This window comes from Micromys minutus (genome assembly GCF_963924665.1).
Source record: "Micromys minutus genome assembly, chromosome: 9".
Lineage (NCBI taxonomy): Eukaryota > Metazoa > Chordata > Mammalia > Rodentia > Muridae > Micromys > Micromys minutus.
In genome coordinates this window covers 51,608,570-51,635,572 of record NC_137978.1, presented here as the reverse complement: position 1 = coordinate 51,635,572, position 27,003 = coordinate 51,608,570, and the positions used below count along the sequence as shown (strand labels likewise).

Below are 27,003 nucleotides of genomic sequence, written 5' to 3'. Positions count from 1 at the left end.
ATACACTGTGAGTAACCAATCCCTGCAAACATACGAGGAATTCAAGGTTTCTAGAGCAAGGTCTGTGGTGGGCCATGCTGTCACTTTCTTCTAGTCTAAGGATTTTCCTGAATTTTGTATATTAGACACAAAAGACTAGGCTCTTAGGATGTTGAGGAGTCTTTCAATCAAGATGATTCTTCTTTTTTCTTCTTCTTTTTAAAGACAGCTTTCTCTGTGTAGCCCTGGCTGTCCTGGAACTCACTCTAAAGACAAGGCTAGCCTTGAACTCAGAGATCAGCTTGTCTCTGACTCCTTAAAAGTGTGCACCACCACAGCCTCAAGATGACTCTCTTTAAAAAGAAGTTTATTTTTATTTTATGTTCGTTGGTGTTTTGTCTCTCCAAGTATGTCTGTGTGAAGAGTGTCAGAAACCTTGGAACTGGAGTTAAGAGACAGGTGTGAGCTGCCATGTGGATGCTGAAACTGAACCCAGGTCCCGGGCAGAGCAGTGCTCTTAACAGATAAGCCATCTCTCCAGCCCCTAAGATGACTCTTTAAGAAACCTTTGTTCTGGGGCTGGAGAGATGGCTTAGTGGTTAAGGGCACTAACTGTTCTTCCAGGGGTCCTGATCAACCACATGGTGGCTCACAACCATCTGTAATGGGATCTGATGCCTTCTTCCAGTATGTCTGAAAACAGCTACAGTGTACACAAAATAAATTAAAACAAGTAAAGCTTTAAAAAAAAAAATGACCATCAAAATAAAAATTAAAAGAAAAAAAAAAAAAAGGCAATGGTGTCCCTTGTGGAAAGAGAGACTGCAGGGCAGGTACTGGGAACTCTTCAACTAAGTTGTAGTTCAGCAGCTTTTAAAATTTCATGTTTATTCATATTTTTCAAAATATATGTACATAAAAAAGGAGGATTTACAACAGGAAAGATTGCCTTCCATGCAACACAAATCCCAGTGACTCATGATGGGACCTCACAGGTATGAGCCACCAATTCAAGCCCATTTCCCAGCCATACGCAGCTGTGGGGCTCCCAGGAGACACTTCAAGTGGAATGAATCTCAAACACCTTCTCCAGAGGGTGTGCACATCAAAAAGCTTAAGACAATTAAAATATCAGGTGCCACAGGGAGAATAAATGATAGGCAGAAACTGTAGTTCTCAAGTGGGAAGCTAGTACTATTTTACACAACCTCACAACCCTAAACAAACACAAAGAAGAGGGCCAGGTAGTACAGCTTCATTTGCTTCTCCCACTCCTCTTCTGTTGAAGTAGCTCACAAAGGAAACCATTTGTCTGATATCAAATGTTCTATGCAAAGAAAGGGGTGGGGTGGGAGTGGGGGCACACGCACAGGCGAATCTGAAGACTGGTCATTTTAGCAAATTCTGTTTTACCATTTAACATTTCTACATTAGTAATGGGAACTCTCAAACAGGGACAACTCATGCCCCAAATATTAAAAATATATCTAGACATTTGATCAAGAATATTCTGTCATTTTTGGTAATAAGCAACACCAGAAATCAGATTCCATGTATTCCTGTACTTCCCCTTCGGTCAAAAACCAAGTGGTGCAGTCTTGTGCTTGCTGTTAAGGGAACAATGCTCTGGGCAGCAAAGCGTGCTTGGCAACTGGTCAGAGTGACCAAAGGAGAGGAGATCTTCAGAATCTATGGGATCTCAGGGACTGGGGCTTCTTTCCAAAGTTAAAATGTCCCAAGCTCAAGCTGGAGAAAGGTTAGTGGAGTGGTTTAACCGCCAGGGCTCAGCACCACAGCTCTAGTGAGTCTCCAGGCAGGAAGCAATGGCTTTCCAACAGTGCTCCGCTCCTTCTTGACTTCCAGCACCAGACCTGTAGGTGCTCACTACGAATACGAACCCCAAATCGGATCACAAAAAGAAGAGAATGAGGGTTGGGGTTGAGATGAACAAAGGGAGCAGGGTAGTTCGGCGAAGTCCAGGATTATGGCAGAAATTCAAATAATAAAGCAGGCACTGAGAGCAGCACCTAAGCTAACAAATGTCTACACTGGTTTGCTTACGTTCCTTCCCACAAGGTTCATATGGGAAGAAAAAAGCAAAATTTAAAAGCATTATAACTAAAACAAATACACACTGACCTTATAAAATAAGATTTTGAATTCAATCATGATACCTTTTCCTATAAAGTTTACTTTTTTGTCTTGAAAGACTTCTTCATGGCAGATCTGCCCTTACTGGGCAGTTTTGCTTCCTTCCTTGCATTGGCTATGGGCTTTTTGGAGGAGCCCCCACTAGGCTTCTTGCTGACTGAGGGTGAGGGTCTGGCTTTCCTGGCAGGAGTCTTAGCCTTGGGCAGAGCTTTCTTAGGCAGCGGCCTCACTTTCCCCCTCTGGGCAGCAGAAACTTTACGAGCAGGCTTAGCCCCTCTCTGCTTCATGGGTGCTGACTTCCCTTGGGACCTGGCTGGTGTTTTCTTCTGTAAACTGTGAGAAAAAAAGAATTAATTAACACTGAGTGCAGGAGAAAGTCATTTGCCAGGACAAGCTCCTTTAGCTTAAAGAGGAGTAGCTTAGATAGAAATCACTGTGCTTAAAACAGGAGTTTGACTTGATTTCTCAATACAAATTTAACTGATTCATGGAAATCTACAGCTCATTTCTGGAATAATATGGAATTATTCTTCTTTGAATAAACCACAAACATTTATATTATGTTTGGCCAGAAAAGACATTATGTATTCACAATGCCTGAAGTTCGGAGTCTTTGAATTTTGAAAGGAGAAGATAATTTAAATGTTACTCAAAGAATCTGAGAAGGATATTAAGTAGTTAAAACACATTCCAATCCTTAGACCTGCTTATTAGCAATGTTTCTGAGTGATACTAGGCACACTCTAGACTGATCACTCAACACTGACCTATGTCCCCAGGCCTTGTTTTACTTTTTGAGATGGAGGTTTCAATAAATTGCCTAAACTGGCCATCAACTTCCAATTCTCCTGCCTCAGCCTCCTTGGAATCACAGGCCCAACTCCACTTTCAGCTCTGAGAGATTTATTATCCATCTCAGCGGAGTCCACATATCATACCTCCTCTTGGGGGGTGGTTCTTCATCCTCAGAGTCTTCTGATGACTCATCTTCATCTTCATCCTCATCTTCATCCTCAGAGCCATCTGACTCTTTCTTTGGAAATAGAACTCCTGGGCTAAGGTAGGGGGAAAATGTAAAACATCATCTTGTAGGACAAGAAAAATAATGGGAACTTAGATGCCTGTCACTGGTCATGGCCAATTTTATTCAGATTCCCTCAAAAATGTCAAGTTAGATTACAAGTATCTGTTTAGAATTTAACCTATTTTGAACATATGTACAAAGTCACCATAAATCTAGGGAAGTTCCACATGTTTTAATCCCCTTCCTCCATCATTTAGCAATACAGATTGTCACTACTGGCAGAGGTCAAGGTTCTCCACATCTGATTTTCTGGGTGATTAATTAGTATTTCATTCTCTAACAATCTGACTGTTGCTATTACTTAAAAAGATAAAGAACGATGTCAGATGACTGTCTCAGAACTGGCTAAGCCACAGCAATTTCAGGACAGCAGGAGTGCCCACTCTAGTGAGAACCTTCAGGACAGCAGGAGTGCCCACTCTAGTGAGAACCTTCAGGACAGCAGGAGTGCCCACTCTAGGGAGAACCTTCAGGACAGCAGGAGTGCCCACTCTAGGGAGAACCTTCAGGACAGCAGGAGTGCCCACTCTAGGGAGAACCTTTTGGTAGTTGTTATTTTCAGACAGGTCTAGTTCAGACTCACAGTAATGAGGCAAGCTGTATGAAGCAGGCTTGTAAGCAGGGAGCTCACCTGGGGTAGTAGGGGAAGCACAGCTGGAAAGTGCCGCTGAAGCCCTTCCCAGAGATCTGCTCCAGCCATCCGTTCTTCTCACACTTCTGCAGAGTTTTTTTCAGCAAATGCACTTCACAAGGAAGAAAAAGTTCATATATTTAGATCTGATCACTCAACCACAACTAAATGAAAACCAAGTAACACTGATCACAGACACAAACTAGTATAGTCCTTTGTGCCTGACTGCATTAATTATACCTAGTTCATAAAACCATTATTTTGTGCCAATAAATTTAGCAGGTTATATTAAAAAAGTAAAAGTAAACATTAGAATTCATTGAGTCAAACTTTTTTTTACAGAAAAGGAAACAGGCATTAAGAATGAAATAACTGTCTAGAGTCTAGAGGTCAAGCGTGTTGTTCCTGGGTAGCACATGACTAGTTAATAACAGTTCTTAATCTAAATATTTCATTTCCACTAATTTAAGCATCTAACATGTAACCTCAGATAGACACCAATAATCACCTCAGAGTTACATTAGCACACAAGTAGACAGCAGACATAGCAGTGTGCATCTGTAATCCTAGGACTAGGAATTGGAGACAGACTCAGGCACATGAACATACTGACTGTGAGTAACACAAGAGAGGTAAGCAGGAAAAGGTAACAGAAATAAGGTGATTCAGCTAATAAAAGATGGGCTCAGATGGATGATGGTGGTGCACATCTCTAATTCCAGCACTCGGGAGGCAGAGGCAGGTGGATCTCTGAGTTCAAGGCCAGCCTGGTGTGTAGAGTGAGTTCCAGGACAGCCAGGCCTACACAATCTTGGGGGGGGGGGGCCTCAGTATAAGTGAAACTGAGAACACTACTGTACAGGCTGCTTGGCTGGCTGTGGTGGTATGTGTAAGTCCAGCTACTTGAGAGGCTAGGGCAGAAGGATTTCAAGTTCACAGTCAGTCAGGATCCACTCTCCACCCACCCTCTTCTCTATAGCCCTGTAGTTCGCACTGTAGCTCTGCCTGCTAGCCAAGGGTACTTACTAAGACTCTGTATTAAAAAGATAGTTCTTTAGGCCAGGTGTATAGGTCTTTATTCCAAGTACTCTGGAGACAGGTGGACTGCTGAGCTAGAGGCCAGTCTGGTTTGCACAGTGAGTTCTAGTTCAATGAGGGCTGTGCAGAGAGACCCTCTCTCAAACAACAAGAGCCACACACTTCAAATTATATTTTTATTCTTTTACTGAGATGGGATGTTGCTTTGTTACCAGGCTGGCTTCAAACTACTAGGCAGTACCGGGGACAGTACTTAGGACAAGTAAAGAGCTGTTACTAGGACAAGTACCAGTAGCATGTACTATCACATAAGGCAAAAATTACCTAAAGAAAATGTACTAGGTTGTAGTTTCTGTTATTTACAGAATTTCCATATTCTTCATACTAAACCCTTGCAATCTAGTAATTCCTGGTAAGATGCCATCTTTGCCTATTTCTACCAATGCCTGAGAAAATGCTGCTCAGTACTAAATTATAGACTAATATCTATAATTAGGTGCAAATTAACAAAAAGCCTCAACCAGTAATAACCAGTAAACCTAGCACTTGAGAGGTTGAGGCCTAAGGATTTTAAGTTCCATGCTAGCCTAGGTGGAACCATGAGACATTATCTCAAAAATGAAACCTGTAAGAGATGGAGACACAACTCAGCAGTTAAACATGCTTTCTCTCTTCCACAGGGCGTGAGTTTGATCCCAGAACTCATCTTTAAGCTGCTCACAATCATCTATAACTTTACTATTGGGGATTTAATACCATGTTTTCATCTCTGCAGGTACCAGAAGACATGTGGCATACATATTCCTTCCCTCTCTCTCTCACACACGTAAACAAAAATAATAAAAGTTAGCAGCTCTTTAAAAGTCAGTCTTGATTGCTCCTCAGTCAGTGATGACTGCTTCAACAACAGCAGCTGTCCTTCTCCAGCAGAATACCCTCTAGTCCCAGTTAAGTGCACACAGCTCTGACTCTTACTTTGATAGTTAGAATTGGTCCCTGGGTGGTTCTCCAGGACATACTTCTTCAGAGCAGTGGTGGAGCAGGTCTTGGGTTCATTCATGGCAGCAATGGCAGACAAGATTGCATATTCCATCAGGCTTCCACCAAGAAGGGGCTTCTCCCCTGATTTCTTCAGCTGTGTTCCAAGGAGGAAGAGAAAAGCATCAAGACAACACTCTCCCAAAGCAGGTCAAGACAAGACTCCTCTGCACCAGGTGGATCGGAGCTCCTGCATCAGCACAGATACGTTTTACAATGAATTATCAGGTCAGGGATTTTCTCTTCCCACTCACCAGGTTTCAATTTAACCGAGGAGTCCCAACTCGCCTTTGGGTATTTTCTTCTTCCATTAACCCCTCCAACCCTCACAGCAATAGTTATTATGAACCTAAAGGGACTAACATCTTTATGCCTTGTGCCATGAAAAATAAATAAATATCTAGGGGACCATAAAATCCCATGGCCTAATTCCAGGCTGAGAGTAAGAAATAAAGATTATAATAATAATAGAAATAAATAAAGAAATAAAGTAACAATTAAGCTGGTTATGGTAGCACACGCCTTTATCCCAACATGTGGGAAGCAGAGGACTTAGAGGCCATCTTGGTCTAAAGAGTGAGGTCCAGAACAGACAGACAGACAACCAAAGACAGAGAGAGATTAGTAACAATTAGCCAAATAGGAAAAGAAAATGGGAATGCTGGTTATTTATTTTTTGAGACAGGTTTCATTTATCAAAGTCTGACTTCAAGCTTATATGTAAATATGGCTCATTTAGCAGGCTGCTTGTCTAGCATACATGAAGCCCTGTGTTCAAACATCAACACCCCATAAGCCAGTGATGGTGGCAAATGCCTGTAACCCTAAGACTTAGGAGATAAGAACAGAGGATCAGAAGTTCAAAGTCATCTCAACTATATAGAAAGTTCAAGGCTAGCCTGATTACATGAGTCCTTGTCTCATGTAAAAAGGAAAAAGCCACAAATCTAGAAAAAATATCCCAAGTTCTTTATTTGATTAGGGACTTTTATCTATAGTCAAGAGCTCCTCACAGATGCTCAACTGTTAAAATGGGCAAGAGTTCTTTATAGAAATATTTCATGAAAGAAAATGAAAAGATGACCAGTGTGCACAAGTAATGTACTTGGCATCAGTAATCATTAAAAATGCCCATCAGAACCTCAAGAGAACACCTCACCTCCACAAGCTGGACTAACAAGATTAACTAGGTAGGTGATGAAGATGTAGAGAAACCATAGGTTCTGTGGGAGTGTAAAATGGTGTAGTCCTGCTCACTGTGGCTAGCAAGTCTACTCTTAGTTACTGACTTCAGTGAACGAAAGCACGTACTCACACAAGGCACTTTTATACAAATGTTCACAGAGAGTACACATAATTGACTTAAAGTAGAAATATGCAAATAAGTATGGCTGCAAGCTACCACATGGAGAAATTCAGACTTTATGCTAAGTAGACAAGGCAAATACAAAAGGCCACACAAGGAATAATTTCTTCTGTAGGAAATGTGAAGGGTCAGCAAACCTAGTAAGCTGTCTGAAGCTAAGGGTAAAAATTACAAGTGACTGCAATAGTCACAGGGATATTTCCAGGGCAGCAACAGGTCCTGGAAATCAACGTTGGAGATAGTTGTATGACTGAAAACTCACCAAAACTGGGCTAATCATAAATTTTAACTTAAACTAATAAAACCACTAAAACAATCTACTAGTTACTGAGTTTTGGTGCAGTGTCAGGAAGTAATATCCACAAACATCTGAAATCTATCTTATCTATCTTTAGCTATTTCTGCGTCAGGCTGACCTTTCTTCATAAACTGAAAAGACACCAAATAAAACAACATAAGGTAAGATTTAAAAAACATTAGCATAAATGTAAAAAGTGTTTCTCTTAACCAATTTTTTGAAGACATAGCTATTTTTCATGAAAAAAAATATTATTTACCCTGTAAAGGGTCTAGTATTGTGGGATTTTTGTTTGTTTTCTACTGTTTGAGATAGTTAATTTGCTACGTACAGTCATTATATAGACCAGACTAGCCTTGAATTCATGGCAACTCCCCCGACTTAGCCTTCCCAGTGCTAGGATTAAGGCATGAGCCACTGGTTACTATTATTTTTATGTGACTTGACTTTGTTTTTGAAACAGGGTGTCAAGCAGCCCGACCTGTCTCTGACCCCCACCCCAACAGACAGAAGGACTCCAACATGATCCACCCGCTTCTATAGCCCAACGCTCTGCACACAGCTTCTAGTTAATGTAAAAGTTTTTTTCGCAGGCAGACAGACAGATCTGAGTCTAAGGTCAACCTGGTCTGCAAAGTGAGTTCCAGAATAGCCAGTGCTACACAGAAAAACGCTGTCTCAGAAAACAAGAAAATGCAAAATACCCAGTTTTTCTAAATCTTATTATTATATTTAGTTACTGTGGGGTAATTATGTGGAGACACACACACACACACACACACACACACACACACACACACACTCATCATGCACACCATGACATGTGTAGAGGTCAGAGCTAAACTTGCAACAGCTGCTTCTCTCCTTTCCCCACATGGGTCCTGGGGATAGACCTCAGGTCATCAGACTTGAAGCCAAGCACCTTTGTTATCTTGCCAATTCTTTTTATTTCTTGAGCTATGGCCTCTCTATGTAGCTCATGATGGTTTTGAATCTGAACTCTTCCTACCTCAGTCTCCTGAGGCCTGAGATTACAAAGTGTGTGCCACCATGCTTGGTTCTTAGTTCTAATTTCTAAGTTAGTAAACATGGTTAGATGTTAGCACATAAAGAACATTTTTTTGAAGGTCTTCAACAGTTTGAGAAGAAGAGAGGTTCTTTGAGAACCAGTTCAGCTGCTAACCTGGAATGTCCCCGAAGCGCCTTTGCCGGTTATTTGCTCTAACTGACCTCTCTCCACGGCTCTCTGAAGAGCATTCTTTAACAACTGGGGCCTGCAGAGAGGAACAAAAACAGTGATAAATATGTCAATGAAAGAAGGAGACATGAGGTTATTTCCAGATCTAAAGTTATAATTCCTATTACATGTAATATCTTGTTAAAAAGACAAAAATGGAACAACAAACTGCAGGCATTCTGATCAAGCAGAGCTTCTTCCCTCCTAAAGAAGCCGCTACTGACAAACATAACCCCACATACAGTACAGACTTTCTAACTGCCAAAGCATGCCAAGACCCTGGAACTTACCACCATCAGACTGATGAGTGCCCCAAACAATTAAACAAAGCAAAGACACGATTTTCCTCCAAATGGGGTCTTACTATGTGTCCCAGGCCACACAGAGATTTGGCCAACCAAATTTATGGAACATGTAAAAGTACTTTTTTAAAAAAATAGGGCAATTTGGAGATCAATGACATATTCTGAGGAATAACACACCTGAAGCATGACCTCCACATGCACATGTACAAGTGGGCTTATAACCCCCACGTGTGCACACCCCATCACCTCACAAAGGACACTAAGGTAGTAGGGATCCTGCAAGCATCTTAACATAGGAAGCAAAGTTCTGTTGCTGCACTATACCGAAGAGGACAAAGCAACTGAGGCACACCCACTGTGATGACACTCAAAGCAGACACACCAGAAGAGAACACTGAATCCCATTACAGATGTTGTGATCCACCTTGTGGTTGCTGGGAACTGAACTCAGGACCACTGAGACCACTGAATCATCTGTCCAGTCCCAAAAAGATCCTATCTCAAAAAAAAAAAAAAGAAAAAAAGAAAAAAAGAAAAAAAAAAAAAAAAGGCTGTCAGGACTGCACAGAGATAGCTGAATATGGCTTTACAGAACAAAAGGAGAACACTCGTCAACAAAAGGGACGGACTCAGTTTTCAGTTCACTGCTATCTAGAATGCTTTCCCATTCAGAAACTGTCTGAGGTGATTAGCACAGGGACAAAAGATTAGCAGCAATGCACACATCACTGTCTGCATAAATCCATAACTGAGCAACTGTGACAACCTAAACGATTTGGTCTACATTTCCTGAAAGGAAAGCCAGCTGTGGTGCGTGCCTTTAAGTTCAGCTCTCATAAGGGAGAGACTAAGGCAAATGGATTCCTGTGAATTCAAGGCCAATCTGTCTCAAACAAACAGAACACACACACACACACACACACACACACTAAATTACTCAGAATTTTATGTTTAAATGATAAACAGATTATTTATGTAAGTTATTAAGCCTTCTCCCTTTAAGGAAGTTCTTATTAAGTTATTTTGTGGGCACATGTGTGTAAATCAGATGATAACATGAAGAGGTCCTGGGGAACACACTAAGGGTAGGCTTGGCAGCAGGGGTACCTTTACCCACTAAGAATCTCCATGGCTCCTATTTACTACTAACTAAAACCTGAGCTATCATAGCAAAAGGAACATGATTATCTATAGTTGATATAAGAGGTGTTTTTAAAATACATTTATTTTTATGCCTGCATGCACGTCTGTCTGTCTGTCTGTCTGTACATGCACTATATGTATGCCTTGTACCTGAGGAGCTATCAGGCTCGAGATAGAGAGCTGTGAGTTACCATTTGAGAGTACTAGAAATCAAACCTGGGTTGTCCAGAGAATTGGCCAGTGCTCCTAACCATGGAGTCACCATTTAACCCAACATAAAAGAGTTACAGGGACTGTGAAGATGGCTGTGGTGTGGTAGTTTAGATGAGAATGGCCCCAAAGGCTCCTATGTTAGAATACTTGGCCCCCATCGCTGAACTGTTTGGGAAGGATTAGGAGACAAAGCCTTGCTAGAGAAGGTGTGTTACGAGGGTGACTCTGAGGTTTCAAAGGACTGGTGCTATTCCCACTGTATCTTTGCTCTGCCATCATGGATTCTAATTCTCTGACCTCAGAAGCCCAATTAAGCATTTGCGATGTATGCTGCTCTGGTCATGGTGTTCTGTGACAGCAACAGAAAAGAAACTAAGACAATGGGTAAAATGCTTGCCAGCTAAGTATGAAGATTCAAGCTCAGACCCCCAGATATCATGTAAAAGCCAAGTGGGTGTGGTGGTCCACTAGTATTCCAGCTTACAGGAGGCAGGGAAAAAACCTCTTGGAGCAAATAGCTAGCCAGACTAGCCAAAGGATCCAGTGGTACAATCAAGATAGACTCTCAGCATCAACTTCAGACCAGTGTGCGTGCATATGCATCTGAACACACGAACACATGTCCCCATACATATTCTAAATGCACACACACACACACACACGTACTTGAGTGTGGTGGTACACACTATGAGCCCATTACTTCAGAGGTGGAAGCAAGAGGACTAGCAACTCAAGAAAATCCTATTACATAGCAAATCTGTGGCCAGCCTGAGCTACATGAAACCTGTCGCAGGAAGGATTGATTCAATATTGGTTCAAAAATGCTTTAGATAATAGGGAGCTATACCTATATTGAATACATACTTTCCCCTTACCACTGCTGCATATATTATAAAATCTTTTAAAATTATTTTAAAGATTCTAGGGAAGATTTAAAGTATGCCAGAGGACAAGAGCAACAATGCAGGACTATAATACCAACTAGTTAGCAGGCTGAGGCAGGAGAATCACAAGTTTAAGGCATGTCTAGATAATCTAGTGCAATAATGTGTCAGAATAAAAAGTAAGAAGAGGAGCCAGGGTACAGTTACGGGGTAGAGGCTTGCTTAGCATGCATGAAGCACTGGCTTCAATTGTCAGTATTGCAAAAGATACACAGAAGCCAGGAGTAATTCTACTTCTCAGAAGGCAGAAGCTTCAAGATGGAGTTTGATGACAGGCTACCCAGTGAGCTTCTATCTTAAAAACAAAGATATCACACAAGAAGATGTGCACTGTATCTACTGCTCACAAATGTATCACTATGTAAAGAGCATGCTTGAGTAGTTGTAGGTCTCTGGTATCAGGGAGGCTCCTGAAACCAAATCCTGCACAGGTACTGACTGCAGAGGGACAGGTAGACTCTATTAGGATCATGTAAGAATATGAAAAGAACAACAAAACCCCCTACATAAGATGGGAAAAAACACCATAAGGAATTAAGATACAAAAAAATAAAAAAACATACAAAAAGATGTAATTCTGGCTTATCCCAAAGACATCCTTAAATAGTTCATCTATGTCCTTTCTCAAGACGGGGTGGTGTAAGGGAGCAGCATGCTAATACCTGATGTCCACTCTAAGCTTAGGGTAATACTGAGACACATATTTCCTGATGAGACTGTAGGAAGCTTCTTTAGGTTCACAGAGTCGAGTAAAAGCCAACGGGAGAACATCTTCCAGTTTTACTTGTGGTTCTGGATCCACTGCAGAGCCCTTCTTCTGCAACACAGCATCAGAAGTTAGATCCTCACAGAACAGACAGCTATCAGCCCACCTGCTGCCTACAATTCCAGGGCAGCTAGGATATGCCTCAAAACTGAAAATTACTAAATTTAATTTTAAATGTATAAAACTTTCAGAGTTGTAAGAATGATACAGGTTATCATGATTTTAATCATTGGTACAGACAAATATTATTTCACTTTTTAATTGTGAGCCATAGTTTTGTTTTTTAATAATTGAAACTATGTTGTGTGTTAGTACTTAAAGAAATGTGAAGACAAAAGGGATCTGAGTAGTTTGGGGTCTGGTTTGAGCAGGTGTGTATGTATGTATGCATGTATGTATACGTATGTATGTGTCTCTTTAGATTAAAATGTATTTCACAAATAGCATAACTCAACGTAAGGCACTGAAGACCAAGGCCTAACAAGGCTGGAGAGCTAAGGTTTGCAATCTGGCTACTGCACTTACTGCTTTGGGGGAATTATAATCTCTCAAGCCCTTAGCAGGAAGGCTGCCCTTCCAACAGTGCTCCCACATGCCCTCAGTCAGTGCTCCATCTTCAGTAGTAGAAACAGTAGTCAACACTCAAACTGTGGTTCAGACTTACCTTTCTGTTTTTGGATTTCTGAGGTGTTTTTGATTTTTGGACCACAACAAAACTGCCAGATGCACCTTTTCCTTTTACCTAAAGTAAATGAAATCTATGTTACTCCTGTAGTGAGTGTGTAACTCCACACTGGATGGTTACAGAGCCTGAGGCGAAAGCTAATGTGAATGAAGTACTGTCTAACTCTGGAAAGAACGACACTGGAGCTAAGGAGTTACCTGGGTCCACCACGGCAGCCAGTCAACCCGGACAACCCTGTCATTCGGATTATCTAACAATCAAACTTTTCACAAAATAAAACATCCTTATTAATCACATAGAAAAAGTAATCACACAATAGGAATCATTTCATTCACTGATAGACCTGTAAGTATCCAACGTAAAGAATGCACTAAGTAAATACTGTAGAATTAACTAGTCTTGAGAGCTCCTAAGCAGAGCTGACCTGTCTGACTAGCACAGAACCCAAACCCATCACACTCTGTAGACACCTGTCAAAGACTCCAGCAGCTCTGGGATTGTGATGAACCAGATCCTAGGACAAGCTCTTTTTGCTACCATGGGTTTTTTTTTTTTTTCTCTCTCTCTCTGTGGACTTCTGAAGAGTACACCTGATGAGACAAAGTCCATTTTTGTCCTAAGACTGTCATGACTTTCTCCCAGGACAGGATGACCAGGACTTATGCATGCTCAGGTCAGTCAGCTGGAGCTGCAATGCCCACCCTAAGCTGTTCCAACTCCAAGCAACATTTTGAAGAACTAGGCAAAGTAGCACAGATCATGCCTGAAGTCAGTGTCAGTTCTACTCGGGCTTTTGTCTGATGCTTTTTAGCTCCTAGGCGTTAACAGTTTACATAATAATCAAGGTGAGTCTATCTACAAGCCAATTTTATGTAACCAATTGAGTCAGATAAATCAAATTTTAGAGCTAACAAACCTAACACAAAAGCAAGCTGTCTTCTGCTATAGCAATAGTGGTACTCCCTAACCTCGTTACCACTTTCAGAGCTATGTAATTTCGAGCATAAGACAGTCTCCAAAGACTCAAGCAATAGTACAACAGGCAAAGAAAAGCACACCACTGCATAACCTCTATTAAGAGTGACCAGCACCCACATGGCAGCTCACAACTGTCACAACTCTAGTTCCAGAGACACTGACACAGACATATGTGCAGGCAAAACATCATTGCATATGAAATAAAAATAAATACATAGAGTAAAAGAAAAACAGAGAAAAACAAAGCCAGGTGGTGGTGCATGCCTTTAATCCCAGCACTCAGGAGACAGGCAGGCAGATCTCTGAGTTCCAGGCCAGCCTGGTCTACAGAGTGAGTTCCAGGACAGTCAGGGCTACACAGAGAAACGAATCCTATCTCAAAACAAACAAACAAGAAAAGAAAAAAGTGACCTACAAAGGCAACTGCCATTTGGGCTCTGAGGCCTCACCTAGTAAGACGAGGTCCAGCTGAAAACTCTTTACTTTTACCAAAAGAAGGGCACACACGACTATTGTTAGAGACGGACAGCACAACGGAACATGAAGTACTCTCATTTTCTATCGTGCTGTATTACCTGTTTGATGACTCCTCTGTTTAACTCTCTTTTCAGTGCTTGCTTGAGGAGATAGCCCCTTCTCTCCAGATCCAGAGAAGGGTACTTATGAATGATGTACTTTCGAATAGCAACCACTGATGCGCCACTCTTCTGGAAGCATGCCTGCAAGATTTTCGAAGCATACATATATAATGTTAGTTATTTTTGATTACAGACTCTGATCTACAGAACTAATCTTAATGGCAAAGAGGCAGAGGAACGCACAGTGCTTCAGCTCTGTTCACTTAGGTTTGCAAGGCTGTGGGGAACAACACTAACAAATGCTTCTGCAACAATCTTTTTTTTCCTGCAACAATCTAAATTTTTCAAAGTCAAAGGAATTACTGGGTATGGTGGCTCACACCTGTAATCTCACCACTGAGGAGTTGGAGGTAGGTGCATCTCTGCAAGGCCAACCTGGGTTACAGAATAAGACCCTGTCTTTAAAAAATAGAACAATAATCAATCCCCAAACCATAAATATTCTAAGAGTTAATGAAAATCCCCCTTAAATTCTAGCCTGTATTTATGTACAGTATTGATTGTCAACTTGATAGAATGTAGAATCACATATACATAGGCCTTTGGACATAACTGAGAGACAATCTGAAGTTAACTGATATGGGAAGACCCATCTTAACTGTGAGTGGACCATTCCCTGGGTAGGACTCCTGGGCTGTATAAACAGAGGGAGAACTGAGCAAATGCATGCATGCATTGCTCCTCCTCTGCCTACAGATATAAAACAACCACCTGCTTCTCCCTACCCCAACCTCCTCTTTTGAGACAGGGTCTTTCTACATAGCCCTGCCTGTCCTAAAACTAGGTAGAGTAGATGGGGTTGAATTCACAGAGATCCACCTGCCTCTGCCTACTGAGTAGTGAAATTAAAAGCCTGCACCACCGCACCTGGCATGACTACCTGTTTCAAGGCCCTGAAGCCTTGACCTTCAGTCCACGAACAATGGGGGGTAGTTGGGACTGTGAACTAAAATAACCCCTTCTTTGGTGCTAGAAGTGGCTGAGCAGTTAGGAGTACTTGTTGATCTTGCAGAGGACTTATGTACGATTTCCATCACCCATGTGGCAGTTGACATCCAGCTGCAATGCTAGCTCTATGGTACCCAACACTCACTTCTGGCTTCTATGGGCACCAGGCATGAAATATGGTGCACAGAAATACATACAGGCAAAACACCCATACATAAATATATAAAATGAATACATCTTTTAAAAAGTACCAAGCAGTAGTAGTACATGCTTTTAATGCCAGAACTGGGAAGGCAGAGGCAGGGGTTCAAAGCCAATCTGCTCTACAGAGTGAGTTCCAGGACAGCCAGGGCTATACGGAGAGACCAAACCAAAAACCCAAACTCTCCTTTAACTTGCTTTTGAGTGTATTTTACCCAGGTACAGAAAAAGAAATGAAGACAATTGAGAACACAGATCTGCAGCATTAGATGAAGGAAACATAACTATCCTATCACAACAGTGTCAGTTCATCCTGAGGAATGAATTTCAAAATACTTGTCCCAGGCTTGCTTTGAATGTGACTCAGACAATCCAGATGAATGGAGTAAAACTGGGTTCATAGAAGGCACAGACTTAAAGGGAGTTTTGAGGATAAAATGGAGATATTTTACTATTTATCTTATTTAGACAAATGTTTATAGAAGGATGAAATATTTGTGTCACAAAGGCAATACATGATTAATTTCTTTCAAATGCTGCACGTGCTATGTATTAGAACAGATCATCAATATCTGTAGTGCTCTTTTCTTTTCTCTTTACCAGTTTTTCCAGACATTTGATGAACATCTGTATTGCTTCCATCTTTAGACTCTTGAGAATAATGCTGGGTTTTTGTTTGTTGGTTGAGTTTGCTTTTCTGTTTTTTGGTTATTTTGTTTTATTTATTTATTTATTTTGTTTTTGGAGACAAGGTTTCTCTGCATAGTCATGGCTATCCTGGAAATCACTCTGTAGAGCAGGCTAGCCTCGAACTCCACCTGCCTCTGCCTCCCAAGTGCTAGGATTAAAGATGTGCACCACCACTGCCCTTTATGTGAAGTTCTTAAAGAGAGACTGTGTAAAGAACAGAGATCTTGCTGGGTAGTGGAGAAGACTACCTTTAATCCCAGCACTTAGAGGCAGAGGCAGGCAGATCTTTGTGAATTCAAGACCAACCTGGTCCATAAGGCAAGTTCCAGGACAGCCAGAGCTGTTATACAAAGAAACAATTTCTCAAAAGTAGAAAGGAAGAAAAAAAAGTTTCTAGAAATCTGGCTGGAAAGTTGGCTCAGTATGCACTTAGAGAGCCTAGACTAGGTTCCCAGCACCAACAAGGGGGCTAAGAACTACCTGTAACTCCAATTCCAGAGTGTCAAAAGGTTCCTAAACACATGATACAATAAACCCAAACACGTATACATGGAAACAAAAATAAAATAAATTTTCTGGTTTTAAATAAAAAGGGGAAGGGGGAGAAGGGTTTAGGCTTAAGAGTATAAGGCTTGAAGTTTGGGTCCCCAGCATCGGGGACATTAGGAGATTTACATAATAAAGGCAGCATGATATTAAACTTTCATCTGGTGCTTGTCCTGGAAGCAAACACCTGTAATCTTGCAGAAGTCATCCTTGACTAATAGGAAACTCAAGGTCATTCAACTTGTGCCTCATCATGAAATCCACCTGACCCCTAAAAGACTATGAGAGCTGCACACGTTAATGAAGCCAACGAATTACACTGAAGTCACAATGCTATGTAGAAAGGCTAATTTTTTACAATACTTTGAAATTGTAACACACACACACACACACACACACACAAAACACCTTCTGCACTAAAGAAATAAAGCAGTAGTATTTATTATTTGAAGTTTATTTTAGGTGTGAAAAGTGGTACCTATGAGATGCTTAGCTGTACAGACAAAACTTGAGAGTAATTTTGAATAGAAATTCTGAATATTTTCTGGTGACTTAATCTTAGATATGCACATGTATATGTGATGTATGCAGGGGTACCCAGAGAGGGCATCTGGCTCCTGGACCTATATTTACAAATAGTCACGAGCTGGGCTGATGTGGGTGCTGAGAATGGAACCCAAGTACTCTGTAAGAGCAGTAAGTGCTCTTCACCGCTAAATCATCTCTCCAGCCCCTGCATATGGGTTTTAAAACCAAATGTGCCAGCACTCAGGAGGAAGCAGCAGGTGCATCTTTTGAGTTCAGTGTCAGCCTGGTCTACAGGGAAATTTCTAGGACAGCCAGGGCTACACAGAGAAACCCTGTCTTGGAGTTGAGGGTGCTCATCAACTGTAATCATAGCAGAAACATGTGCCTCATTTGACGAATCTCCTTTAAGAAGCAAAGCAGGAATTCTAATGTCTGGACAAAATAAGCTGTTTTAAAATAAGGAAAAGACATGAGAGAAAGCCAGAGTTGAAATGCTCGAAATAACAACTTGCCTTAATGGCCTCAGTTAAGATTGCATCCATCTTGGGCCGAGGGGAGGAAGCCATCGGTGTTTGTTTCTGGGCCCTGGCTAGCTGGCTGGCAGAGAGAGTAGCCCAGGCAGGGATCGTTTTTTTCACTTTCTTCTTTTCTTTAGACTGCTCCTTCTCACTAAAAACAAAGTTTTCATCATGCAAGACTCTTCAGAAAGAAGCACAGTCAACATTTTGTATTCAGGGATTTCCCACATTTTCACTCCACACATGAAAACTATACATACTTTCCAGGTAAACACCTTCTGTCCTGAACATGTGCAACTTTCTTTCCTATTATCAGTCACTAAGTAGCACAGCACAGCAAATGCATACAAAGCATTCACACTGTATCGGGTATTAGAAGTAACTTATAGGTAGTTTAAATAAATATAAACATGTAGCATTAAACCAACTTACAGGAAGGACTTGAGCACCTACAGATCTTGGTACTGTAGAGGTCCTAGGACCCATGGCCCTCTAACATCAAAGGACAGTCATATAAAGAAAAAGGAAAAGGCTACAGAGGGAGACTGCACTTTAGAGGCTGTAGTCCCTGCACTCAGGAAGCACAGTGACCTCCCTCAGGTTGGAAAGTAAACTGGCCTAGGCACAACAAGTTCCAGGACAGCCACAGCTATGAACTGAAGCCTTCTTTTGGGGAGAAAAGTCTTATTTATTTACACTGAGATGACATCTAAAACAAGAAAAAATTTACAAAAAAAGTAACATAAAAAACTTCCTAGTACTATAAATAAATCAAGAAGGTCCTCTTAGATAATGAGCTAGGAAGATGTTCCTCTTAGGCACAGGAGAGGGCAATCACATCAACTGTTCCTGAAACTGAAGTCAAAATTCCAGCTGGAGAGACAGCTCAGCAAGAAGAAAGAACATGGCTGTTCTTCCACAGAACCTGGGTTTGATTCCAGTACACATAAAATGGCTCTCAACCATCCCAAAGGATGCAACACCCTCTTCTGACTTCCATGGAATACTAAAAAAATATGGCTCAGCCAATAAAAAGCACAGATCTTACTCCTAATAATGGGAATAAGAAATGTCTTGAGTAATGCATGGGAAAGGTATAACTATTACTATTCTATCTAAAAAGAAATATTGTGTATGTCTATGCATATGTGTTTGCGTTGGCTGTCCTCAATTGCTCTCCAATTTTCTTTTTAAAAAGAAGCCAGGCATGGTGCCAAATACCTGTAACTCAGCACTGAGATAACAGACACCTGAGGGCTGTCACTGAAAGTGTGAATCCGCAGAATCTACATAGTGAGTTCTAAGTTAGCCAGTGCTACATAGTAGACCTGCTCAAACTGTGTCTGTCCCCACTTCACACAAGAAAAAAACAAAACAACTTAACAGCCACCTTCACACACAGATAAAGTAAATCATCAACTGCAAGTCTTCGCTGTAGTGCTCAGTCACCAATACAGACTCACGCTGCTCTCTAAATAATGTGACTAAGTATTCGAATAAGCACCTAAGACAGCTCACTGTTGGTAGGAGGTAGTAACAAATGGTAGTTTGTTCTTTTAAGTCAGGTTTTTGTACTTATTGTTTCTTACTGAGAGTCTATCAAAGCTCAAAAAGTGTCAAATGTTCCTTTAAGGAATTCTAAGCATAAAAACACACTCCAAAGCGAACAGGAAGCACTTGCTCAGGCACCATCTAACCTTACTAAGCCTAACTGCCATAATGATGCAGAAAGAAAAATTTCAAACATAACTAAAAAGTAAGCCCACTCCGGAAGGCCCTAGCTTAAACGGGTGTTCTGTGTTCTCACAGTCCCTTTTCAGCTTCTCCACAGCCTTCAATTACCTACAGCAAGGAGGCATGACTGCTTACTCTTTCTTGGTTTCCTCAGCAGACTTGTTCTCTTCCTTCTCTCCACTCTCAGGCTCCACCTTGGGCTGCTCTGCCTCAGTGGATGGAGCAGGTGGAGTCTCATTCTCTTGTTCTTCTACTGTAGAGATAGATTCCTCTGAACTTCCGTCTGGTTCTAAATCACCAGGTGAGCATCAAGTAGGTACATAGTCAATAAAAGTAAAAAACATGCTACTTAGCAGACTTGCCAACCCTTAATTAAAAGATGCATTCTAAAATGGATTGCCACATGGCTTTGTATGAGTGCTGCCTACCTCTGTCCTACCCAGCCTGCCACCCTCTTCCATGTTGTTACATCATCAAGTGTTTACCTTGACAATTATGTGAGACATACCCAACACTGCATGAACTGGCTATGGTGGCACACATGGTAATCCCAGTACTTGGTAGGTAGAGGTGAGGATATGAGTTCAAGGGTTCAAGGTCATGCTTGTCTACTCAGCAAGTTCCTGAGCTTGCTGTGTTAAGCTCAAACTCTTGTCTCAAGAAAGAAAAAAAGTAAAAAAAAAAAAAAAAAAAAAAAAAAAGAAAGAAAAAAGTCTTAAAAGTAGAGCCTAAAATTTGGACATAATTTCTGAAGATTTGTCATTTCTTCTGAGTGACCCAAGAATGCAAGAAGCGTTATATGGTTGTTTAGGGGATGGTGTCATGATATAGCCCTGAATGGCCTCAGATTCAAAGCCAGCTTTCAGTCTTCCCAGTATCACACCTCATTCTGCCACACTGACTGGGACCTGATGCTGTGAGAGATGTAGTGGTGATCAGCTCACCGCCCACATTAGTTTTCAAACTCTGACTTCACATTCCCCTCTACCTAGGCATGGATGCCTAAATTGAGTACAGCACTTACGGATTTTGAGACAAAGACCCTGACAGGGAGAGAATGGTGTTGTACTAACCCTGCAAATCTAAGCTATACAGGGAAAGATAAAAGGAAGGGGGTTAAAAAGATGTAGAAGAAAAAGTCACAAGACAAAGACTAAAAGGGAGAAAGGACAGGAGGTTAGAAAGGACAGGAAGGAAGCTGTTCTGCAGGCTGACAGACTGTTTTCTGCCTCCACTCCTAGGACTACCTGAGCGCCTCATCTCTTCCCCACTAAGGCAAGCCACACCCAGTGTTGTATAACTCACATGCTTCCCTGTAGCCTCCTGGTGAGCCCACTGCTCATCCTAAAGGCCCAAGCCTTCCCGAATTCCAGAGCTGCCTCCCCCAGGACACTATTATGTCAAAAATGTTACACCAGTTGCTTCTCATTGCTGTTTTTAATTTCAGGGGCATTGCATTTCACGTTCCAAAAGGCTTCAAAGACAAAATGCACTTACTTTACCCATGAGGTCCAGCACAACACACAGACAGCTCCCTTCAAATGTTTTTAACATTTCACTACGAACATGAGAATAACTAAGTTCAAAGAGATTTATGGAGTACTTCAAATTGAAGTGGTTTTGTCTTTTTAAATTGTGACTGCTTTACTTTACCTGGTTTCTCTTCCTTCCCTTCAGCAAGTTTGCTTTTGGGCGGAGTTTCCCGGGTAGAATTCACAGCTCGACGAATAGGCATGGTGCTATCTTCTGCTTTCTAAGAAAAAAAGATGCCCATAATCACACAGGCATACAGAGTTCTCTTCTGTCTCAAGGAACCTAACTGGGTGTCAAAGATGTAGGAGAATTCTTCAAGTCAACTCCAGGATCTGATACAAATTACTTTTAACAATTTTTTTTAAAGTAAAACATGATTATTAAAATATTTAAAATATTTTAGATAGAACTTCAAATTGAAAGTTTAGAGGTAATTTGCAACCAACTTAGAAGGATGAAAGTTTTATAAGGAATTTGAGGGAAAGGGGAAATGAAAAGAACTCTGTATCTATGAAGAACCCAGCAGAGCCTGAAGTCAGGGGTTGATCCAAGAGTGAGCTTCAAGAATGCATCAGCCCCTACCTCGCCTAACTTGTCTGCATGGATCAGCTGAGCTCCTACTATAAGTGGGAGTGTCTTAGGATGGATGAGTTCACCTTGAGACATATCAGTTGCCATTTAAAATAATTTGTAGGCCTGAATACTGGTGAAACTCTGAAGCCTCTGCTGTTAATCACAAGGGTTTTTCCTAATGGCTTCAGTGTGGTGAAGAGTCAACCTAAAGCACAGAAAAGACTTGGTGTGAAGATCAACAAGAAACAAAACTATACTAAAACATCTAAATTCAATATTCCAAAGAGAATTACTACAATAAAACTTAAGCTACAGATGACTTAGTTACTACTAAAACGAAAAAAAAAAAAAAGATATTATTACCATATTAACAATGAAGCAAGGCTCAGAGGAAGGCGTAAGCCACAGCAGCTTTGCAATCTCCACAAGAACAAAAGCAGCAAAGACAAAAATGGGCTAAGCAACCCAACTCCAATCCCTCTTGCCATTGCCTGGAATTTAGGTAGGAGACTAAGGGCAGGGCTAGCCAAGGATCTGGTTTCTATTACTTTTGTGGTTATCGTTTGAATGGGGGTCAAGAAAAGTAACTGCAATTTTTAACTTTATCTCAGTTAGAAAAGTACATTTTTTCCTTGTTAAAGAGAAAATGAAAGTGTAAAACTACCACTGAGAACTGAGCACTGAAGGACGCCAGAGCCGGGGAGGTAAGTTTAGATAGATCACCACCTAGAAGTGTTCATCCAGTCTTGTCCTAGTGTGATGTAAGCTAATGCACACAGAAAAAAGGCACGGTCAAATACCTACAAATTAAGCAACATGGTGGTACATGCCTGTAACCCCCAGGAAGCTGAGGCAGAAGATACATTCTGAATTCTGAACTTTAGGCCATCCTCAGCTAAAGAATTAGCTCTTTACTTTAAAAGAATAACCCTCATGTAGTCACCAAAATTTACCTGATCATCAACACTCCTGAATCCTTAAAAAGACAAACTACAGGAGGGGCACATTCAGCTGGTAGAGTGGTATGTAAGCATGTGGACCTGTGGCGCTCCCTTGCTGAGCACGCAAGGTTACAGAGGTACCCATCTACAACCTCAGCCCTAGGAGGGCGAGACAGATGGATCTCCAAAGCGCAACAGCTCACCAATGTAGGTGAAATGATGAGACCCAGGCTCGGGGTGAGACTGTCTCACAATGTAAGATGGAGAGCAACTGAGGAAGACAACAGTCTGTGACCTCTGGCCTCCACACATGTAAATGTATGTGCAAGCAATACATACAAATCTAGGACCCTAATATTCTACAATAAAATTAGTAGAGGAAGATGGCTATTCATGTGTTTAAACCTCTGTGCTAATGAGCAATTAACAAAGATGGGGAATAATTTCTACTTTAATCTTTGAGTCTTTTAGACATGTAAGACCTTTTAGCATGTGATAGTCCCAGGCCACAACAAACTAGGGTAAGAATGTAAAACATCAGAATGCTTACAGGTAGAGAAAATATTCTGGAAACAAAAGCAGCGATCCCATACTTTGTATCAGTTGCAGCTGGGACAGTGTCTCAACTGTGACCCAGCTGAGACAAGATGATGAGGAATGCAAGACCACCCAGAGCCCTTCCTCAGTCTGCCCACTCAGAACGCCCAGACAAGTATCTCATTGACAACAGCAAATTAGAAAGGCTACAAATATTTAAAATTCTTCACAGCCACAAAACCAAGGTAAAACATGATACATAAGGTGTTATGTTCATTTAACCTCAACATTTAGGGTAAGGGAGGCAAAGGCAGAGAGATCCCTGAGTGTGACACCTGCCTGGTCTACACAGTGAGTTCCAGGACAGCCAGGACCACACAGAAAAACTCAGTCTCAAATTCCATCCTGCCCCTTAAAAAAAAGCCAGGGGGCTGGAGAGATGGCTCAGCGGTTAAGAGCACTGACTGCTCTTCCAGAGGTCCTGAGTTCAAATCCCAGCAACCACATGGTGGCTTACAACCATCTGTAATGAGATCTGATGCCCTCTTCTGGTGTGTCTGAAGACAGCTACAGTGTATTCATATAAATAAAATAATTTTTAAAAAAAATGAGAGAGAAAAGAAAAGCCAGAACAGGACATTAGTTTGTTTGCATGAGGATTTCAGTACAAACAATTAGTACTTATGTAGCAATGTATTTTCCCTGAAAATAATAAGGAAAACTAGATAAAAGGGGTATTTCCTCAGGCAAACATGATCTAGAAGTAAACCATTATGATCACATCACCCTTTGGAAAATGACACTGCTGATGACTTCTTTCTAACCTACAATAACACTAGGTGGGTGAGTGAACACACACACATACACACACACACCTGAATTTGACCCCTGGTATCCACAGGGTGGAGTTGTGAGAACCTACTTCTCAAGGTTGTCTTCTGACTTCAGCACAAGCATGGTGGTGAGCACATGCCCCACACTCTCCATCCCAAATAAATGCATGTAATAAAAAATTACACGTATTTTTACAATCTAATGTAATAATGCATGTAATAAAAACCATCTGTAGTTATTTGGGGAAAATATTTTAAAACTGCCTCAGTTCTGAATTTCTTTACTGAAGAACACAGAATGCCAACCATACCTTTTTTTTTTTTTTTTTTTTTTTTTTTTTTTGGTCCTTCTATAATAGGTTTGGTGGGTTGCTCAACTCACTTCTTGTCTGAAACAGTTTTACTATGTAGTCCTGGCTCATGAAGAAATATGTAGACAAGGCTGTCCTCAAACTCACAGAGATACACTTGTCCCTGCCTCCCAAGTACTGGGATAAAAGTTGTGTGCCCAGCTTAAATTCGCTTTTCAACAGCTAACAGAGGTACACGGATGGGTAGCCAGACTGCCTTGACATTATCAGTGTACCTTGTATGGAACTTTTTGTTACAACACTCTGAATGATGAGACCTTTTAGACTACTGTATTAGCTCCCTGGCTGGGGAGTGGAGATGGGGAAGCCTTAAGTAGCTGCACACCACTCTGGAAAAGGATAGGTATTTTTTTCTACTGAGTCACAGATACAAGGCTGGGTGCCTAATGGATAACAGGGTCAGCATGAGAACTCAACAAATATTTGTTAAAGAATGAAAATGGTTCTTTAACCTGGCCTCAGACGATATGGAAACCAAAAATATTTTTTCACCTTGGGTTTATAAAGTTCTACTGTGGCCACAACTTTTGGGTTCTTTTTATTTGAATGCTAGAATAGTAGCATAACTTACTTTTGACAAGGAGATGCATAGACTGCTTTATTATAGGCAATAGAAACTCACAGAAGTAGAAAGCCCAACCCCATGGTTGTGGTTGGAAAAGGCAGTAGGTCTGGGGCTACAGTATATATTTCAAATTACTGGGATCCTTTAGAATGAAAAACCTGTGATATTTAGCAAGGGCACCAAGATTTCATAAGTGACCATAAACTCCGTGTAATATGCATACTTTCTAATGTCACTAATAGACCACTAATACCTCACATGGCTCTCAGGATTACTTTCCTCACTCAGATAAAGCATCGTGATTACGGGCAACTTTCCCATTTCATTAACTAGCATGCAGTGATGTCTGTCGTGGCCAGGGATAGAAGCCGATCAAACACGGCTCCACACGCTCCAGTTAAGGCTTGCATCGGCACAGGCCTCAGTAACTTCCTCGTCTGCTTTCAGTGGAGTAAGTTTGAAAACTAGGGCCAAGAACCTCAATCTTAACGCTATTACATGTGAACTCTCGGGTGACAGTTCACACTAGCACCCCCAGCGCTCACACTTAGGAGGCTGAGGCAGGAGGAGCAGAGTCCAAAGGAAGTATAGGGCTTCAAAAACAAACCAAAATTTGAGACCATCTTTGAATAAACTATTCTGAAACTGAGAGAGGTATGACGAATTTAAAAAGCTTGTACCAGTTTTATATGGCCTATGCTGATTAAGATAAAACTAAAGATTTAATTAAAAAAAAAACTTGAAACGCTTTTCTAATAGCTTCTAGGCCTTCCGACCAAGATCAAATGCAGAATGACTCTCTAGCTACAGTTCACGTCTAAGATGCATGCAAATGAGGTCCAGGTCTAATAAGACTCGTTCTCCAAAGCAATGGACAGTCGGAGAAGCGCAGAAGACAACCTGGGGAGAAGTCACTTCTGCCTATGCGGGAGGCTTTTTCTTCAAGGGCATTAAGAAAGACTGGTTAAGTCTAGATCAACTCGGGCCTGGGCTTAAGACGGCTGACACAGACAATCCTGCGTCGGCCTAGGGAGCGCCGCTGGGGCCGAGGGAGGTGTGGGCTCGCCGGAACACAGAAGCGCAAGGCCGTCAGGGTAGTGGTGGCGGCGGCGGCAGCGAAGCGACAGTGCCCAGAAGCTGAGCATCTCCCGGAGGAGCAGCGAAGACAAAGACGCGAGCGGCAGCGCGACAGAACCGTGGCGGCGGGAGCGCAGAGCTAGCGCAGCGGGGAGCCAGACGGGCGCAGGGCTGCTGAGGATGGCAGCAGAGGTTCGGCGCAGGGACGCCTCCGCGCTCCTGTCTGCGGGGACGCGGAGGCGACCTGCGGGGCCTCAGCTCCGCACACTCACCACTGGGAACTCCGTAATGGCGGCCACGGCGACGGCAGGGGCGGAGAACCCGGAGGGGCGGGCCCGCCGCAGCCAGTCACTACCGCCGGCATCTTTCGAACCGGCTAGCAGACAGTTGACAGTAGGCGGAGGGGAGGGCGCGGTAGAAGTCGGGCCACGGGCCTCGGAGCATGCGCGAGCCCGCAGCCAATAAGGCTCTGCTGCGCACGCCAGAGCATGCGCACTGAGGCGCGGGGGGGGAGCACGACCAGGGAAGAGCTGCCCCTCCTCCCCAAGTCCAAACAAAACAAGGGCGGGAGCGCGCGCCGCAGGGCCCGGGAGGCCCGCGCGCTAGGGGTAGGGGCCAGGTGGCGGGCGCGACGCGAGAGGGCGCAACAGACGGACAAAAGCCGCCGGCTTTCTGTCCCCGCGTCCCGCCTCCTGCGCCCGGGCAGCGGCGTCAGCGCCCAGGCCGGTGGCCTCCGCCACTCGCGCGCCGAGCTCGCGCCCACTCCCTGCGCGCCGGCCCCGTCCCGCTTTACCTCTGAACTCCGGCACCCGCGTCCCGTATGGCCTCAGCGTTGCCGCGGACCACCGATCGCCGACTCCGACACCGCTGTCCTCCAGGCCGGGCACCGAGCTCTGCCGCCCCGCCCCCCTGCC

At 42.4% G+C, this 27,003-nt stretch overlaps 1 protein-coding gene across 5 annotated transcripts; it reads right to left on the bottom strand.

The window, feature by feature from the left end:
- Nucleotides 1-835: 835 nt before the first annotated feature.
- On the bottom strand, nt 836-27,003 carry HP1BP3 (heterochromatin protein 1 binding protein 3). 5 transcript variants are annotated; one of them, XM_080921754.1, is made up of 13 exons: nt 26,883-27,003; nt 21,775-21,970; nt 21,313-21,412; nt 19,795-19,948; nt 17,920-18,076; nt 14,432-14,575; nt 12,858-12,935; nt 12,090-12,244; nt 8,769-8,859; nt 5,859-6,018; nt 3,846-3,957; nt 3,069-3,185; nt 836-2,463 (listed from the first exon to the last, which is right to left on the bottom strand). In XM_080921754.1, exons 2-13 carry the CDS (start codon nt 21,868-21,870, stop codon nt 2,169-2,171), a joined length of 1,659 nt encoding a protein of 552 aa, XP_080777880.1. In that variant the 5' UTR covers nt 21,871-21,970; nt 26,883-27,003; the 3' UTR covers nt 836-2,168. The 5 variants fall into 5 exon arrangements, with proteins under 5 accessions (XP_080777880.1, XP_080777881.1, XP_080777883.1 ...); XM_080921755.1 differs by lacking the exon at nt 21,775-21,970 and having other exon boundaries at nt 26,883-26,985; XM_080921757.1 differs by lacking the exons at nt 21,775-21,970; nt 26,883-27,003 and adding an exon at nt 26,362-26,508.